The sequence below is a fragment of the Brienomyrus brachyistius genome, chromosome 11 (genome assembly GCF_023856365.1).
Source record: "Brienomyrus brachyistius isolate T26 chromosome 11, BBRACH_0.4, whole genome shotgun sequence".
Taxonomy (NCBI): domain Eukaryota; kingdom Metazoa; phylum Chordata; class Actinopteri; order Osteoglossiformes; family Mormyridae; genus Brienomyrus; species Brienomyrus brachyistius.
In genome coordinates, this window is record NC_064543.1 from 19,278,530 (window position 1) to 19,296,197 (window position 17,668).

The 17,668-nt window shown below is 49.7% G+C and overlaps 1 protein-coding gene across 1 annotated transcript in view; it reads left to right on the plus strand.

Moving 5' to 3' along the window:
* Positions 1-17,668, plus strand: part of LOC125751459 (zinc finger protein 536-like) — a 70,740-nt gene that overhangs the window by 32,624 nt on the left and 20,448 nt on the right. Inside the window, exons 3-4 of the mRNA XM_049030284.1 lie at positions 352-510; positions 4,740-6,359. Coding sequence (XP_048886241.1) covers positions 352-510; positions 4,740-6,359 — 1,779 coding nt within the window. The remainder of the gene's footprint in view (positions 1-351; positions 511-4,739; positions 6,360-17,668) is intronic.

The following is a 17,668-nucleotide window of genomic DNA, read 5'->3' on the forward strand; positions in this document are numbered from 1 at the left end:
CTGGGGGGTGAGAGAGCATCTATATTGCTCTCCATTTGCTGGCTAATTGACTGGCATCGGGCTGGGTGCTGCCTCACGGGGCGTGAATCAGCAATGGCCTCTGCTGGTTGTTCCTTCCCCACCTCCCAGGCAGAAGAGCTTGGAGCTGCACCATGGGTCTCGGTACCACTTAGCGCGATAGGGCTGCGTGCGGCTCGGGCGGCAGGCAGGCCCGTCAGCGTGAGCCCTCTCGAGGCTGCCGCCGGTTTGTCAACATCCTATCAGGTAGAGACAGGCTGACAAACGGCAGAGTGCCTGACACCCGCCTGCATGCTCACGGCGTCTGCATGTGTGTGTGTTTGCCCGCTGCAGACGTCGGGGAGGATTCTGGGAGACCGGCGGGGATCCAGCCACCCTCAACCCCGCAGCACCGGGAACGCCCCATGGGCTCGGCCATGAAGGACTGCCCCTACTGTGGGAAGACCTTCCGGACGTCCCACCATCTCAAGGTCCATCTGAGGATACACACGGGTGAGCCTACACTCCCTGAGGTTTGCTGTCCTCTCCCCTCGACCCATCCTGCAGACTGGACGCCCACCTGCAGCCGCAGACCAGGAGACAACCACACACACACCATATAATGCTTAAAAGACAACAGTTCCAGTGCCAGGGAAAGGCGTGAATCGCCACTATGTGACTCGAAGCTTCCAGGTGTTTACAGGCTGTACGATTTACACTCTTAGAACAGTGTGACTGTTTCACTTTGATTGGAGAGAGCAGGTTGTCTTTCCATTGTGTCAAATGAAAATGTTTATAAATGTAGTGTATATGAATATATGTAACATATGCATCGATCTGTATATGTATACAGCTACTGGAATTGAAGGCGCTTTGCAGGGTAGCATGGCTGGGAGGTGCACCAGGGTCTGTATGCTTTGCCTGTAGAAGGGGACCACCCAGGCTGCACCTCCCCCTAAATAATGAGGGTGCTGTTCAGCTTTGAAAGCAACTAACCTGGGGAATACCCCCCCCCCCACCCTTGTTGCACTAGAATCATTAGGAAACTTTCAGTTCAGTCCGAGCATCTCCTTCTCGGAGGCCTGGCCTGCGACCCCCACACACCCCGATTCCCTCAAAATGCACATCCTTGTATCTGAGGGCCTGTCTCTTTAAATCACTGTTGGGAAAGGGTTGGGGGGGGGGGGAGGGTGCAGCTTACCTAATGGCAGGATATTGAATTATGTCTGCTTGAAGTGGTGTGGTGAGGGAGCCCCCAAGGATCATATTTTGCCAACAAGAAAAACATGGCAAAGAAAAACCAAGAGCCGCCGAGAGCCGACGAGAGCCGCCGTGCTGCTGCATGCCGTTATGGAGCCGCGCGAGGAAGCGAGCGGTGTTCCCGGGGGGGGGGACACTCGCGGGGAGGGTGTCCGTATCCATGGCCAGACGGACATGGTGCTCCCAGTTCAAAGGCTCCTCAAAAAAACACCTGGTCTTCTTTCCGTCAAAATGCATCTGCCCCTCCTGTGAAGGGGGGGGGAGAAATATAGCTGTCATTAAAATGAACTTTTATGGAATAAAATAATTGAATAAAAATGAATAAAGTGGCCTACATATCCAACCTTTCAGAAAGCAACAATTGCATTGCTTACCAAACAGGATGGTATCGTGAAAAATAAAACGTTAAGATTAATGACTTCCTAACATTTCATTGAAAGGAATGAAGTGAATTTAAATTTCTCTAAAAGTTAAAGAGCTAATGTTACAGTATTAATTTTCCTCTCGAACACTGAGTGGGAAAATATCCATTAGTGAAATTAACTACAGTTTCTAGGTAGCTAACAATGTGCAGTATATACAGAGTGGGGAGCAGTTAATGAACACTGCAGAGGGTGATATTTCATTATACAAATTAATGCTCACATTTTAATGGGAAAGTCACATAATGAATCTAGGCTTCGGTGACAGCAATTAGAGACACAGATTGTCCCCTTCTGGACAAGGCAGTATTTAGCGGTAAGCAGATGTGTGTTAAAACTCGACACTCTCCACCGTGCTCGCGTTTGACTTTGGGAAAGCCACGTGACACCCCCTGCCCTGCAACCATCGTGAGAGGGCGTCGGACAGAGGGTGAACCCTGAGCGATTACCCTGAGGGGTTACCCTGAGCGATCCTCAGGGGCATGTAGGGGGCGGGGCATGTAGGGGGCGGGGCCAGAGGGGTTCTGGCCCCAACTGACAGCTGATTAACCCTGAGAGTGCCTCCTCCCCTGTCACTTACTGATTCAAAACATACTATTGGATAATAGTAAAACCGGCCCCTCTGTATGAATTATGGCTCTCTTATGCCCCCTGCCTTAAAGAACAATTCTAGAATCGCCCCTGGAATTCCTTTCAGAGGGGGGTCCCAGTTGAAGGGGTTGTGCGGATCCATGCGGGGGGGGAGACGGGGACGGACCTGTTCCTGGATACGTCACTGTCCCCAGAGGCTTGCACACCGCCTTATTTGATTATATGAGGCCATATGGAAATCGAGCTTAAAGTATGTCATATCTATTAACCGCTTTAATCGCATCCTGTGCTGCTGCACCGTGTTTATCCAAAGCGGTTTCTATGGAATCGTAATAACTTACACATCCCCAGATGAAAGTGTTTAAACCGGGCCCATTCTCATGGAACGGCGGAAGCATCCGAATATGAATGACCAGTGTGGTCAAGGATAAAATTCGAATATAAAAAAAAATATGGGGTGTGCCTGTGGCCTGTCAAATAATTCTTGTAACCTTTAAAGAAAAAAAAAACTTGCGATGCAGGAACACACAGTGTTAAAATGTTACTGTTTTCCAGTATCGGTGTTATGTTTTATTCTTTTAATCGGCTGGCATTGCTTGTAAACCCTCCGCCATGTTAAAGATCTTGTGTACAAGCCGGGCTTGGAGACGTCTCTGGCTCTGTGCTTCAGCCGGGCCGTTATGTCTCTCCCAGCTTCCTGTGTTTGTTAGGATATCAATTAAAAGTGGATTAACGGGTACATAATGACCTTTAACGGTAAATGTGTGTAATGTAGCAAGGCGGGATACAGTAAATTTCCCAGATGTCACACATGGCCCTGACGCGTGATGTAGCAGATGCCTGACTGGGCCCAGATGAGGCACCGAGGGGGCTCCTTCACCGAGGGGGTGGGTGCGCAGGGGGGGTCGATTCCGGCCTGCTCTGACATACACCCCCGATGTGCCCCCTCCGAAGCATTAGACCTCTCTTTAAAACAAAAAGGGAAGGAGAGGATCAGTTTTGTGCTTCACCCCTAATTGTGGCCAAAATAACAATTTGTCCAATTAAAGGGATTGAAAATGATCATTTGCTCCGTAGCTGGTTCCTTATTTAATCAGCACGTCCCCCCTTTCCCACAGAGAGGCTGAGCACTTATTGAGTTAAAGTCCCATCTCACACGGCTTATTTTGAATATAAGCTTGAAAGGCATCCTGCTATAAAAGACCATTTCGCTGGCCTTAGTATTGTATTAAATCTGTATTTGTAGACCTTTATTTAGGAACAATGCAGTAGGTCTGCAGATCTCCAAATCTTTTCTGGAATGCTGCCTCCAAATAGTGATAAATTACTTGAGCAGTATGCCATTTGCTAATTATATCCATGATTTACTACGGAGAAAGACTTAAATCATTCAATCCAGTCTTGCGTAACAATGCAACATTTTTTCGGATAAAAAATGGCTTCCATGTGTATAATCTAAATAAATTCTATAGCTATATATAAACAAAATATTTGACAACCATCGTTTTATTACAGGCTCTACACCAGCCCCCCAACCAGCTGCGCCCCACCAGAGTATTTATTCAGGAAACTCTGATACATTTAGAAATCAAGCTTAGCATTTTTGTTTATTTTTTTATTGATGGTAAAGCTGGCTTTAATTATGAGCCTATCGTAATTGCTAGCAGGACGCATTTCATGTCAGGCCATGAAATATGGTATTTTTAATGTTTTATTCCTGCGCTCTGCAATGCCACGTTTTTTTAACTACAGAGATCAGCCACCGGGTGATTAATTTGCTATGCAACATTATGCTTAAGTGTTGCTAACATTATGGGATGGAATCGGTTTTATTGATGGGTAGTGGGGAGAAAGAAGGAAGATGTGAGAGAATGTAATGTGCTCTAAATGTTGTTATGAGGACTGCGGCCACATACACAGTGTGTGCCATGCTGTTACAGTGCGCGCCCAAGCCCCTCACACCATCTGAGGTAGTGTTGTCCCGGTCTTCTGCTGCAACTTGTCTGCGTGTGTATATATATATATATATTTTTTTTTTCAGTTTTTCTTCATGGTTATATTTCTATTACCGAGTGTGTAGCTTCTGGGGACTGTGATTTATCTCGACTGTGATAAAGTGTAAATGGAGGGAGACCAAGAAAGTCTCCACTTCATTGCCAAGGTAGAGTCTGACAGCGAATGAGGCCAGAAGAACATCCACTCACCCCCACCACCTTCCACCACCTCCGCTTCCAGCCGAGATAATATTGAGACAGTTTAGATGTCGGTAGAGATACTATATATTTATTGTTCTGAAAGCACCATATGGCAAACAGGCTTAGATGTGTTGACATGAGTGATAACCTACTTTGTAGTCCTGGATTAAGCTGAAAACCATATTAAGGTGACATCTCTAGACGGTGTCGGCGGCTGTGAGATGTTATTCGCTCGGGGACTTGGCCTGACTCTTCTGTCTTGCTCCCCCGGCAGGTGAGAAGCCGTACCGGTGTCCGCACTGTGATTATGCAGGCACGCAGTCAGCCTCCCTGAAGTACCACCTGGAACGCCACCACCGGGAGCGGCAGAACGGGGGAGGGTCCTCATATGGACACGCCACGGAGCACAAGGAGGAGCACGCGGCCGGCAAGAGTGGCGTCTTTGTCCGGCCAGAAGTCCTGCGGGGAGTTTTCAAGGGTGTGCCCGGCAGCATGGACTTCCGGGGCGGGCAGATGCTTCCCCACCAGTGGGCTGCTCCAGGAATGCAGGACCGGGACCGCCATGGGCATGGACACGGGGCATCCACTGAAAACACTCCGGACCACACAAAGAGCCAGGAGCCCCCATCCGCTGAAGGGCCGGCGAGCTTCTCCGACCTCAGCCGGGCCTACCAGAGCATGGTGGGCAATGGGATGAACTTCCAGGGCTCCCTGCAAGCATTTATGGACAGCTTCGTCCTGAGTTCCCTGAAGAAGGACAAGGAGATGCGTGACAAGGCACAGATGCAGCCGCATTTGGGCGCTGACGGCATGGAGGCACGTGCCAAGCGGGGCGAGGCTGTGGAAGAGCGGTCGGACACCAAGCCCGCCGGATCCAAACCCGAGAAGTCGCAGTACGAGCCGCTGGACCTCTCCGTCCGACCGGACTCCGTCTCCCTGCCGGGTTCTGCTGTCACCATCCAGGACAATGTGGCCTGGCACGGCTGCCTCTTCTGCCCATTCCAGACATCCTCTGTAGAGCTGATGGCGCTCCACCTGCAGGCCAACCACCTGGGCAAGGCTAAGCGCAAAGAGGCAGGCTTCCTGGATGCGAAGGCGGGGGAAGCATCCTCGATGGGAAAGGCTGGCCTGGTGAGTGCAGTCCTCCACCCTGGCTATGAAGCTGTCTCTGCTAAGCCAGAGCCTCACATGGACAAACTGGTCCAGCAGGAGCTGGGCAAGGAGGTCAAAGGGGAGCCAAGAGGCCCGGCTTGGTCAAATCACATGGAGAGTGCAGGTTTCCAGAATGACTTCTTCAAGCCATTTGGCATGTACGACGCAGCCCCTGGTGGCCTGGTCCCCCACGGATTTGGAGGCAGTGGGCCGGAACAGCAGGACCCTCTGAAGCAGCCCTGCGATGTAAAGAGCTCGAAACTGTCAGCCATGGCCGAGCTGTCTGAGGGGCACCCCTGCGGTGACTCGGAGCCAACTAAGGAGCGGGAACACCCACGGTCGGAAGACGAATTTTGTCCAGCAGACCGTGCTACGAGACCAGGTTCCGACGAGGATGAGGATGAGGCAGACGAGGAGGATGAGGACGGGGAGGAAGAGGAGATGGAGGAAGGAGAAGAGAACCGCAGCATGCAGCTGCCGCTACTGAGCGAGGACCCCCAGAAAGCGGGAGCTGCCAGAGCCACCCTGTCTCCGCTACTGGAGAAGCCCTGGCGGGGGCTGAGTCTGCTTTCATCTGCAGGCATTCCCCAGGGGTCCCCGAGGCCCGAGCAGGGCCGCCTCGAGCAGCAGATGAGCATACTGTCCGTCCTGAGGGCCTACAGCGCAGAGAACCTAGCGGCCTTCAACGGTCTTGGAAGCACCTCAAACAACACCGGTGCCATCAAGAGACCAGACATGCCCGGTGAGTCTCTGCCCCGCTCCCACCCCCACACCCCCCGCCCCCCCATGTGCCGCGTTTTTGATCCTATCACCTCAGCACGCAAATACACACACACACACACACACACACACTCTTTCCCCTGCCGTTTGCCATGTGGCACAGACAAATAAACAAAAAGGGGAGCCTGGATGGGCCCTAAAGTTATTTCAGCCTTATTTCAAGCAAGTTTAGAAGCTATTCGACTTGTGAGCAACAGATTAATCTTTATTACTAGTTTATATTACTGCAGCCAAAGCTTCCCCTTGATGGATACGAATAATCCTGTCTGCAGGAGTGCAGCATCCCTGCTCCCATGTCTTCTCAAGCACCGCATTTAACTATCTTAAGTTTCATAAAGCCTGGTCCCTAAAGCCCATTACTTTATAATGCCGAAAGATGTATGGGCAGCTGAAAAATGAGCTGCCATCTTTCATGATTCTGTTAAGGTTATGGGCGCTCCTTGAGAAACCAGCGTCGCTGGGTGCAGTCTTTGAATCTCGGCGATAAAAACGAGAGCAGGAGTAAAGAGTAAAAGGAACACACACGCGAGCGCAGGCACGCATGCATGCACGCACACACGCACGCACGCACAGCGGGGTAGCGTGGTGCAGGAAACCGCGCCGGGTAGTGAAAGGTAAGTGAGCAAACCGCAAACGCGAAACAAGGTCGCATCTCACTGATCGCATTAAACAGTCTGCAGCCCCAAAGACAGTTTTGCAATCCGCTGCATGCCTTCTTGTGCAAGCTGGTGGTATGGGGAAGCGTTGCTTTCCTTCAACGCATTTCAGGGTAGCTGTTAAAGCTAGGTGCCAGAAAGATGTCAAGATGAGATTTAGTCACATGACCTCTGAAGAAAGAAATTAATATTAAAAAAATTAAAACGGCATGATGGAGACAGTTAAACAAAGCAAACCGAATAACCTTTATCCTGTTCTGGAATAGCTAAGAAAAGCCATTTAACATTCGCAGACAGAGGAACTACATTCAGTAAAAGGGATATTTATCGAGTCCTGAAGCCGTGCTTCAAATGTACGAGGGGATTCTTCCCCGAAAGGGCCTGCAAACGAGTTAATCGTCTTTATTTTCCCACTTGACTGCAACAGGAAGGAAGGACACTTGAATGCAGAGGTGACAGCCAGTGTTATTCTTTACTTTCTGTCATGATCCCTCCAAGGTCCACAGTACATTTACTAAGGCGGAGCTCGTGGTGGCTGTTTCGGAGCAGAGGGATAATAAGCAGAGGGAATAGCGGAATAAACTCTGGAAGGAAGGAGCACACAGTTCTGCTTGCCGCAGACTGGGCCGAGGCGGCTAGAATCAGTACCATCGTGGTTTCTGGTGTCAGGAGGGAGGCCCGGCAGACACACACACGCCTAGCTGTTGGAGGAGGAGAGGTCGGCTGCTGTTTGCTCCCTGGTGCTGCCGCGTGGCCTGTTAGGTGCTCCAGCCGTGACTATACATACAGCTGCAGTCGCTTCAGCAGCCTCAACTCGCTTGGAAATGGCACGCACTCACGCGTCCACAGGTCCCGTGTGCGCCGCTCGTGTGTTTCCAGTTAATTGTTAACCACGTGTGTGTGAAGTGTCTGACATTACACCTTATTAATTCAAGACTTAGCAAATCCATTTTTAATATTTTTTGGTGTTATTTTGCTGTGTTGGCTGCGAAGGAGGTCAAAAGCTAATCAACAATTAATTGAATTCCGAGCGGCGAGGTTCTCGACCAAATGTTGTAAAGGAAATCGCACGTAATTTATCAGAAAATGCATTTGTTTTTTATTATTATTTTTTAAATTTCAAAAGCAGCTGCCACAGAAACAATCAAAGCAGGATGAGTGGGAAACACTTCTAAGGCAGGGCGCCTAGAGCCGGTGCTCGGTGCCACTTCTGACCCGTGGTTTGCAAAACGCAGAGACTCAGTCCCAGAAAAATGCCCACACCTGCTGAATTTTTAACTCTGCTTTTGAAAAAGCATGGCCCTGCAAATCTAGCAGAATGATTAACGGCCGCTGAATGGCCCCTGCTTAGATAGCTGATCTGATTCCACCAGGGGACATTTTTAAAAAGCTGTCATTTATGGCCCCCAGGGGCAAGATTCAGCCTCTTTGTTTGTAGTTATTAGGCCTTTAGTGTATGTCAAGGGACAGTAACGAGCTACTATTTACCTGCATTGGGAACTACATGGAGAAAGTTACCACAGCGGCAGGAAGAGGACACTCAGGAAATCATCATGAGCTAAAGGACACTACCCCACCCCCACCTCCAAGTTAGCAAATCAGATTTATTTTCACCATAGCAGTCTCATACCTGTGGCCTCGCTGCCCAGTCATGGTCGGTGGAAGCCCGCCAGGGCGTCATATGACCTCGGCCCCTTAGCAACACGTGATGAGCGGTCTTTGCCTCTGTGAAGCTGACCGGAAGCCTGGCAGGATGGGCCAGAGGGAGGAGAATAAGGGGCGATGGGCGCGTCGTGGGGGCGGCATGGTGGTGCAGTGGTTAGCACTGTTGCCTCACACCTCTGGGACCCGGGTTCGAGTCTCCGCCTGGGTCACATGTGTGTGGAGTTTGCATGTTCTCCCCATGTCGTCGTGGGGTTTCCTCCGGGTACTCCGGTTTCCCCCCACAGTCCAAAAACATGCTGAGGCTAATTGGACTTGCTAAATTGCCCGTAGGAATGCATGTGAGAGTGCATGGTGTGTGAGTGTGCCCTGTGATGGGCTGGCGCCCCATCCTGGGTTGTTCCCAGCCTCGTGCCCATTGCTTCCGGGATAGGCTCCGGACCCCCCGCGACCCAATAGGATAAGCGGTTTGGAAAATGGATGGATGGATGGGCGCGTCGTGTGACAGGTAGCCTGGCGGGATGGGTCAGAGGGAGGAGAATAAGGGGCGGTGGGCGCGTCGGGTGACGGGTAGATTGGCGGGATGGGCCATAGGGGGGAGAATAAGGGGCGGTGGGCGCGTCGGGTGATGAGAAGGCTGATGTCACGCTTAGCTCTAGGCTCAGCACTGTGTTAATTTGCCTGACATTCCCATCCGGGAGAGACTTACAGGGCCATTAAGACAAAAGTACAATGGGTACATGGATCCCCTGAAAAGGTCAGTATGTAGCTCTGGCTGTATTGCGTTGCCCCCCTTCCCCCCTCCCTGACCCCTGCTGCAAGCGAAACTGGTGGGGGGAGGGGGGGGGGGGGCACAGGAGAACAGCAGCTAGCCATGTGACACCCTGGCTCTACTTGGAGGTCATCCCTCTCAAATAGGGGAGTTGAAAGTTTGCGATAGATGGTTGTCATATCTGCGTTTATGTTCTCTTTATTTTTCTGTAAATAAAAGGTGATTGTACAGTATGCGACCCCACATTGGGTCCATTCTGCATTCAGAGAGGCAGCACCGATCTAGGTTCCGGGGGGCCGTCCTCTGGGTTCGCAGAGGTGCTGGTGGGTTCTTACTAGTGTCTTAACCACAGTTTGGCCACAGGCTTGCAATTAAAAGTATTTAAAACGGAGGGGGGGGGGGGGGGGGGTTGTTTCCCGACAACACTTTATCTCTTGGGTCTCAAGTATCTCTCAGGTGAGAAAGGCAATCTAAACCCCACCCTCACTGCCTTCCCGTTCTGGTTAACTGTGTTCGGAGAATCCAGTGTTCCCCAGTCAGCCAGTGCGCCTTAGTGGCTGCTTACAGTGCCTCCGATCCGCTTGCTCCTTTGGGAAGCTAACCCAGTAACCAGCACGGGTGCAGCGTAAGTGACCCGCTTACTGTAAATTTCCGGCTTCCAGGAGGGCCGGCACTCAGGCTGCTTCCTCTTTCGGTAAATGGTTCAGCGAGGAACCACAAATGACAGCTGTTTTATTAAAAAGTACACGTCAATCATCAAGGTCTATTACTTTCCTTTGTTTTTTGGAAGCACTTGTAGAACTTGTTCGATGGCATTTGTGGCCCATGATGCACTTATATATCCCATAAATAAGAACACTGCATTGAGAATCGTACTGTGATTGCGTTTGTATGTTTACATACTACCATTGTTTACATACTACCAGCCGTGTGTTCAGTAAGTAGGTGGCTATGCGGTTGTTCTAGGACTGCTTACATCCAATTTTGGATGCTATTTGCTTTATCCTGTGCTACCTCTATGAGATCTTGGTCGTTAAGGTGTTCAGTTGGTTAACGGTAGGTCAATAAGTAACTCAGATTATATATTATAAACATATGACAGGTCATCTTCTCCTCCTCTCCTTCGAGGTCATCTTCTCTTCTCCTTGGTCTCCTTCTCCACTTCCCCATCATTGCGGGCTGTCTTCTTCACCTTTTCTCCTTGGGTGAAATGCTGTAGTGGGGTGGAGGGTGTGTGTTAAAAATGTTGCCATTTGACATGGCTCCTAGCGAACAAACGGGCATGTCTCCCCCGTGGCAGAGCACGCCGCTGATCCCTGTCTCTGCCTCTTTGACGGGCAGTGAAGCTGTTGTATTCCACCTGCTCCGTGTTCATGAGGCCCTGGGACCAGCCAGCGGCGGGTGGCATGCGGCGGCCGAGGGCGGGGGGAGGGGGGTGCCCAGACGTGAAGGCAACCTCACCTTTAGGCAGCCAGAGAGAGCGTCTGTGCGAGCCGCACCTCAGCCCGAGCTTATTACCCCGAGCGGCAAGAGCGCTGTTAGGAACAACATGGGCACAATCCTGGAGTCAGACGGTGGCTCCCTGTTGCCAGCAGCGACCTTTTGTTCTGAGCGTATAGCCATTCTGCTTGGGATGAACGTGAACGTGAGCATGTCGGGAAGCAGTGGCCCGGCCGGCGTGGGGGGGGGGGACCGGAAACCCCAAAGGGTGGGTCAAACATCAGATGCCTGTCTGTGAACATGGAGTGCGGAGCTCTGGGGGTAAAGTTGGTGGGGGGGGCCTTTTGGAGGAGTGTGGAGGAGAACGGAGTGGGCGAGAGGGCCTCCTCTTTGGGCAGCTTTTCATTGGGGCAATACGCCACCTGGTGGAAAAAGTAGAAATCCACCTTCTGACACTGTAAGGGGGCAACATTATTATTATTATTATTATTATTATTATTATTATTATTATTAAATGCATAAAAAGACTGAATGTTCCGGGGTGACCGTTCCGGGGTGACCCTCGGGTAAACTGATGACCATGCCCCCCCTGGTGTGTCACATTCGCTGTTTTCCACACAGGAGTGTCTGATGCCAGGCCCCCTTCCCTGGGGTTGGGGGCCGAGCAGCGAACACAGATTGCCAGTGTCAAGAACATAAACTATGTAAAAAACGTAAATGTATTCAGGCCCGCCTGGTATTTTTAGCACTGCTACAGCGCTCCCTGACAACTTTGGTCTGCTGCTCTGTGCTCACGGGACATTTTGGGGATTGTCTACTTAGTCCTAGCAATGTTCTTGTCACTGGTGGCCAATTACCCCTGTCAAGGACGGGAGATTTAATGTCCGGACTCCCTGCGTGGGGCTTGAACCCGGCACTGCTGAGGTCAAGAGCTGGGCCCTGGAGCCCTGGGGCCTGACAGCCTTCCCGTGCCAGCCCCCGCGTGCCCCCCCCCCCATCTGAAACCGTTTAAATTACAGACCACAGCAATAAAAGGATCATATGCGGGGTACCCTCAGAACAGGTTCTTTAAAGCTATTACAATGATTAAAAACATATGGTGCATACAGCAGAGCGCGGCACCTCGCAGATGTGCCGGATTAGCGTCCGTGTTACCGAAGCTGCTTTCCCTTTCCTCGGGAACACAGCGGGAGCTAACGCCAGCTCCGTGGCTCATGCCGATCGCTTTTCCGGATAAACGCGCGCGGGGCGGACATACGACATGCTTTCAGACACCGGATGCGTCCGCTTGCTAGTGGAACGTCTTAGTCATGTCACGGTCATTCACGTTATCTTTGTTTTCCAGGAAGGCTGCTTGCACAATTAAAAAAAAATAAATAATTGGGAGAAAAAAAAAAAGATTTGGGAATCATCAACAAACATGGTGTCATTCTAATTCGCTTCTCTTAACATTGATTTTGATTGGCAGACGTGTTTGACGTACAAGGGAGGCAGATAACTCATTACAAACTTACGGCTGTCAATGAGTCGACTCGACAATAAGTGCAGTTAGACTGAACATCCAGTGAATACCCAGGAATAATGTGAGCAGTACTGGAGCAGGAGCTGCTCAGCATCTACCAGACAAAGCAAGGACCTAATAGGACTGTTAGGAAGAACCTATTAAAAGTACTGTTCAAGGAGCAATGTACTCACTTGCAGGTCACAGGACTTCAGTATGCAGCCAACCAGTATCGGGACAGTGGGGACGGAGGGCTACTCACCCCCAGGCCCATCGTGGCAGGGGGCCCACTGCAAAATTTACCCACCCAGTCATGAAATTTTTCATAACAGACAATCATGCAAAATGCACAACAATTTTTTTCCCCCATGCTTGACAAATTGTACCTAAGGGGACCCCCCGTTGCCCCCCCCACTCCGCCCCTGGTGTCAACACCATGCCTATAAGGTACACACAGCCAAACACTTTTCTTGAATCTGTGTAGTTCCGCTCCTTTCTGCTTACTCTCAAGCTCGTCAAAGAAGGAGTCATCCGAAGAATTGGTGCAGGCCCCGTCATGGGGGCTGTGCCATGTGTCAGAGGGAGCCCCCCCTTTGTGCCTCGCGGGTGACGCGGGACGCACTGATGACGCGTGAGCCCACGTGTTCCAGCTTTCCGCTGAGGTGAAGTTGCACCTTGTCACTCGCCGGCACAAATAGTAGGCGCAAGGAGCAATTAACCGTAATGGCTGCTGTCAGCCTTGCCGTGGCGGACCTGTTGCTTGCCTGTAGCAGCTGTGCCATCTCTAAAAATATTTCCCTCCCACTAATTCTCCAATATCAGCTTTAATGTTGTGAAAACCAACGAAAGACTGTCCTCGGCGTGGTGACAGCGGGTCAGCAGCGACCACAGAGGACGTGCTAGCTGTGAGCTAGCCGGCGGGATGGTGTAGGCGGGGCTGCAGGGCAGGTCAGGCCGCAGGTCAGGGGATCGGGCAGGTGGGACCATGAGGTGGGGCATGGAGTGGGCAGGGCTGCATGGTAGGGCAGGTTGGGCCGTGGGGTGGGGGATGCGGCAGGCGGTGCCATGAGGTGTGGGGTGGGGCGCGCAGGGCTGCGGGGCAGGGAAAGTTGGACTGCGGAACAGAAGATGGGGTTGCAGGGCAGGGCAGGTCAGGCCGTGGGGCAGGGAACAGAGTGGGTGGAGCTGCAGGGCAGGTCGGGCCACGGGGCGGGGGATGGGACAGGCAGGACATTGAGGTGGGGGATGGAGCAAGCAGGGCTGCAGAGCAGGGGATGAGGTGGGTGGTGCCGCGGGATGGGACCGGTGCTAATATCAGACACTAATGAATACCGACCAGTTGTTCTACTCATCAAATTACACAGTGGGGAAAATAGAATTTGGGGCTGTAAGGCAACAGAAAACAACATTTCCAGGGGAAACTGTCACAGTGCAGCTCTGTCGCGTGTGCGTGCATGTGTGTGTCTGTGTGTGTTACTGTAATCCCTTTATCTGTTGGCCCATCTCTGCGCATGTTTGCACCGCGTTGACACAATAGAGCAGAATGAGCGAAACAGCGTTCTCTTAAGTTTAAGGTTTTGATGTCAGCTAATTTGTCTCACCGCTTGTTATTCCTGTGTCGACGACACGTGCGTGCGGGCAGGCGGGCGGGCGGGCGCGCTGAAATGTGAGGCGTTACCGCCCTCCTTCTTCTATCCCAGGGCGGCAGTAGATGTAAGAAGCCGTCTCGGCGGGGTTGTACCGCTAAAATAACACTTCTTTGCCGCCACGCAGGTACACAACACACTGACGCAAACATAATGACCGTGTTTATACTGTCGGAAGGCACTTAATGAGAGCAGACTCGGAAAACTTCTGCGGAGAGATGGAGGAAGCGGGAAGGTGGGGAGGAAACACTCCGGCATCTGCGTACAGCTGAGTGCCGACTCACGCTCTTCCGCTCGACATCAAGGCGCTACATGCGCAGGTAAAGGCGGAGCCAAGACGGCGGGGGGGGGGGGGGGGGGGGGGGGGGACGCCTTCACCGTGCCCACAATTAGCGGTGGACAACTCACATGGTAAAAGGAAAGGAAGATCACACCTCAGTGCTTCACAAGCCCAGTTCATGCTTAATACCCTAAACAGAAAAATGACAGATTTGGGGGATTTTCTGCAGATATTGAGGGAGCCAGATAGAAGGACCCAAGCATTCCACTGTTAGCTGGTTCAGGAGCAAAGTCTTCAGAGATGAAAATGAATAGCACGTGTTTTCCACTTTGTCTCAGGCAAATCCCATTGACTGGATTTAGAATGGCGCATTGTTTATTAGGAAATATGGAGGCTGGTGGAACAGTTGTCGCTCTAATTACAGTAATTTAATCAGGATTAGTATGGTTACCTGTGTGCGACAGCACTGAATCATTCTGTGGAAATGTACCTTTTCGAACATATAGGTCTTTTTTTGATGATTTTTCTTCCAACACTTTTTAAAGCGCCTCTTTCCGGGTGAATCTGGCGATTCGAGCGGTAAAACAATGGCGGCCGTTTCAGAATAAGTAAACAGTACGCTCCATTGTTTTCTCGCTCGCTCTCTCCCCTCCTCATTTGTATTCCCTCTCTCCCCAAGCCCCGTTAAATACGGAGCAAAGAGAATCCATTTTAATCTGATTAATAACTTAGTTGATCACATATAACCTAATTTTCATTCAGTGCTGCCCTTGTCCACGGGAGTCATATAAGGAATGACCTTTGAGTCGCCACGGCAACCATAAAGCACAATAAGCACCATTGTCCTGTCAGAAATGGAAGATGTTTTACATCATTACAAAATTTAATGTTCCATCTTTTCAGATGTAATACTTTTCACAAAGGCCACATTCCAATTGAAACTCGTTAGGATCAGAGTCAAGTTTCTCAGGCTTGGGGATGGGAGTGACTTTCTCATGCATCTGCAGTAATATGAATCAGCCTTTTAAAACAGATATGGTTACATATTAGTTTTGAAAGGTACAGTAACTACACCGCTCTGACCGTCACTAACAGAAGGCCCTTTGTTCCTGGCAAATCTGATAACAAGCACTGCACACTGCATATTATTTGTGTTTGAATAAATCAGACTTTTTAAAAAGTTCAACAGGGTTGAGCTCCTAGCGAATGCTTTGGGCTGCAGTTCAAAGCTGTGGGCGTACACAGAATGTTCCGGAGTGTCAGTCCCTGTCCACCTGATGGACCTGCTTGCCGCTGCCTTACCTGTTGTTTCTATGCCTGGTTTTATACCAAGAAATTAAAAATCTACAAATTCAGTGCCGATATGAAGATCATCATCTTCCCAAGCAGACCTAGTGAGATTTAATTAAAACCAGAGGAACAAAACACATGCACGGAGAGTAACACCAGGAAATATGGATAAAATATTTATGAAGTAGGCCAACGTCGGCATGGCTCCATATGTTTTATCATTTAAGCAGCTTGCTTCTCGCTGCAACGTGATGTAAAATTTCATCAGGACTCAGAGACAAGGGAAGGCTGCTTTATTTCCCGTTTTTGGGGAATTATTTCTTTATCCAGACTTCTGGGAAGATAAGACCTTCATCTGTGTTTGTAATACAATTACCCCACTACCACTCTCAGTAGCAGTCCAATTACCGATGATGATTGTAATTACAGCCATTCTTCATATACGTGTATTATGTGTGTGTGTGTGTCTTATATATAAAACATATAATTGTATTAGCTCCTGCTTTAGAAAGGCAGGTGAAATATGTTCAGTATTTAGGCTTTCAGTATATAATTTTATATATTTTCATGTGTTTGGCTCAGACATTTGAATCACTGCATAAATAGGACCCTCCATTATAAATGGTTTAAATTTGATAAAATTCATAAATATCTGAATTTGTAGCATTACCCTTAGTAACCAGTATCTCCCAGCCCACATATTCCACAAAGTAAGAAACTGGTTGTTATAACTAGCAAGAAGTTATATTTGCTCTATGCACAAAAAGAAAAGCCTGTTTTGCTTTTTAATTAACTTATCAGTCATCAAAAATGCTTCTCTTGTGAGGGATGAATTTCATGTGTGAATCACTGGATAAAAATTCTTGTAAAATAAAGATTGTGCATTGGTTTCCAGAAATTGTGAGAGCTTTATGGTTTACAGTTTTTATTAGACTCAGCAGAGAAAGGGTCGCAGGAATAGGCACGGGAGTAAGGCCATTCGCCCACATAAATCTTCCTTGACGTTTAAACCTCATCCTGGATCATTCCGGAAAACCGCTGTTATTAACCACTTTGTATCCACCTTTGTCCCCCAGTTCCCCGGCCATGGGGAGCATCTTGGATCTTGCACTCTTTTCCATTTACGCAAACAGATTCTTTAAGCTTTGTAACTAAAAACAATTGGATACCATGTTGCTTTGCACATTAATGCCTTTGTAAAGAACGAGAGAGGGGGGTGGAAAAATGGAGGGCGAGACGAAAAGAGATAAGCGGGGCCTGGCTGTCATGCCCCCCCCTCTCCGATTCTCCTAAAAGAGACAAACAAAATCTGCCTTTCCATCATCAAATCCGGCCTGATCTGTATGCTGCAGACAGTAACAGACAAACATCATACTCAGACTTTGCCTCTAATTGACTGAACAAGGATTGGTCACACTTTTAAGTACCATCCTGTAATGGATTTTCATGTTTGTGCGCTTTAACTGGCTGTGCAAATGGAAGGCAAAACGTCTCTTTATTGCAAAAACAACAGCATCCCTCTCCGTGGCGATGCTATCAACCTCCTTTTCTGTTTGTTGCAAGGTCAACGGGGCCTGTCAGATGACAAACGATCTCAAGATGGCCGCATCATCTGTCCTCTAATTGTCTAAAGGGTTTTAGAGGGAAGCTACACGTCTCTCTGTTCGCTCTCTCCCGCCTTTTTTTTTCCCTTTTGGAAGTGGTAGCATTTTAATTTCTTATCAAGTAAATGAGCGTAAAAACACCAAACGGCCTCAATTTTCATAGCACAGAAGTTTCCCTTCTTCCACATATCTTCTCGAGCTTGAGACAAAGGACAGGGAATCTTTAATATGTGGAGTTATGGCTCTTCAGTACTGGAACTTGGCACTAAGAGCAATTCAGTATAATGGGCAAGCTGGTCATCAGATGGGAGTTGGGTTTATATCGGTTTTTTTCCCACCTCTCGACTGCCTCTCGTCCAAGATATGTCTAATTTTTGTACTGGACGGCTCTCGCGTCGTGCCAAAGAACTGGATGTCCTT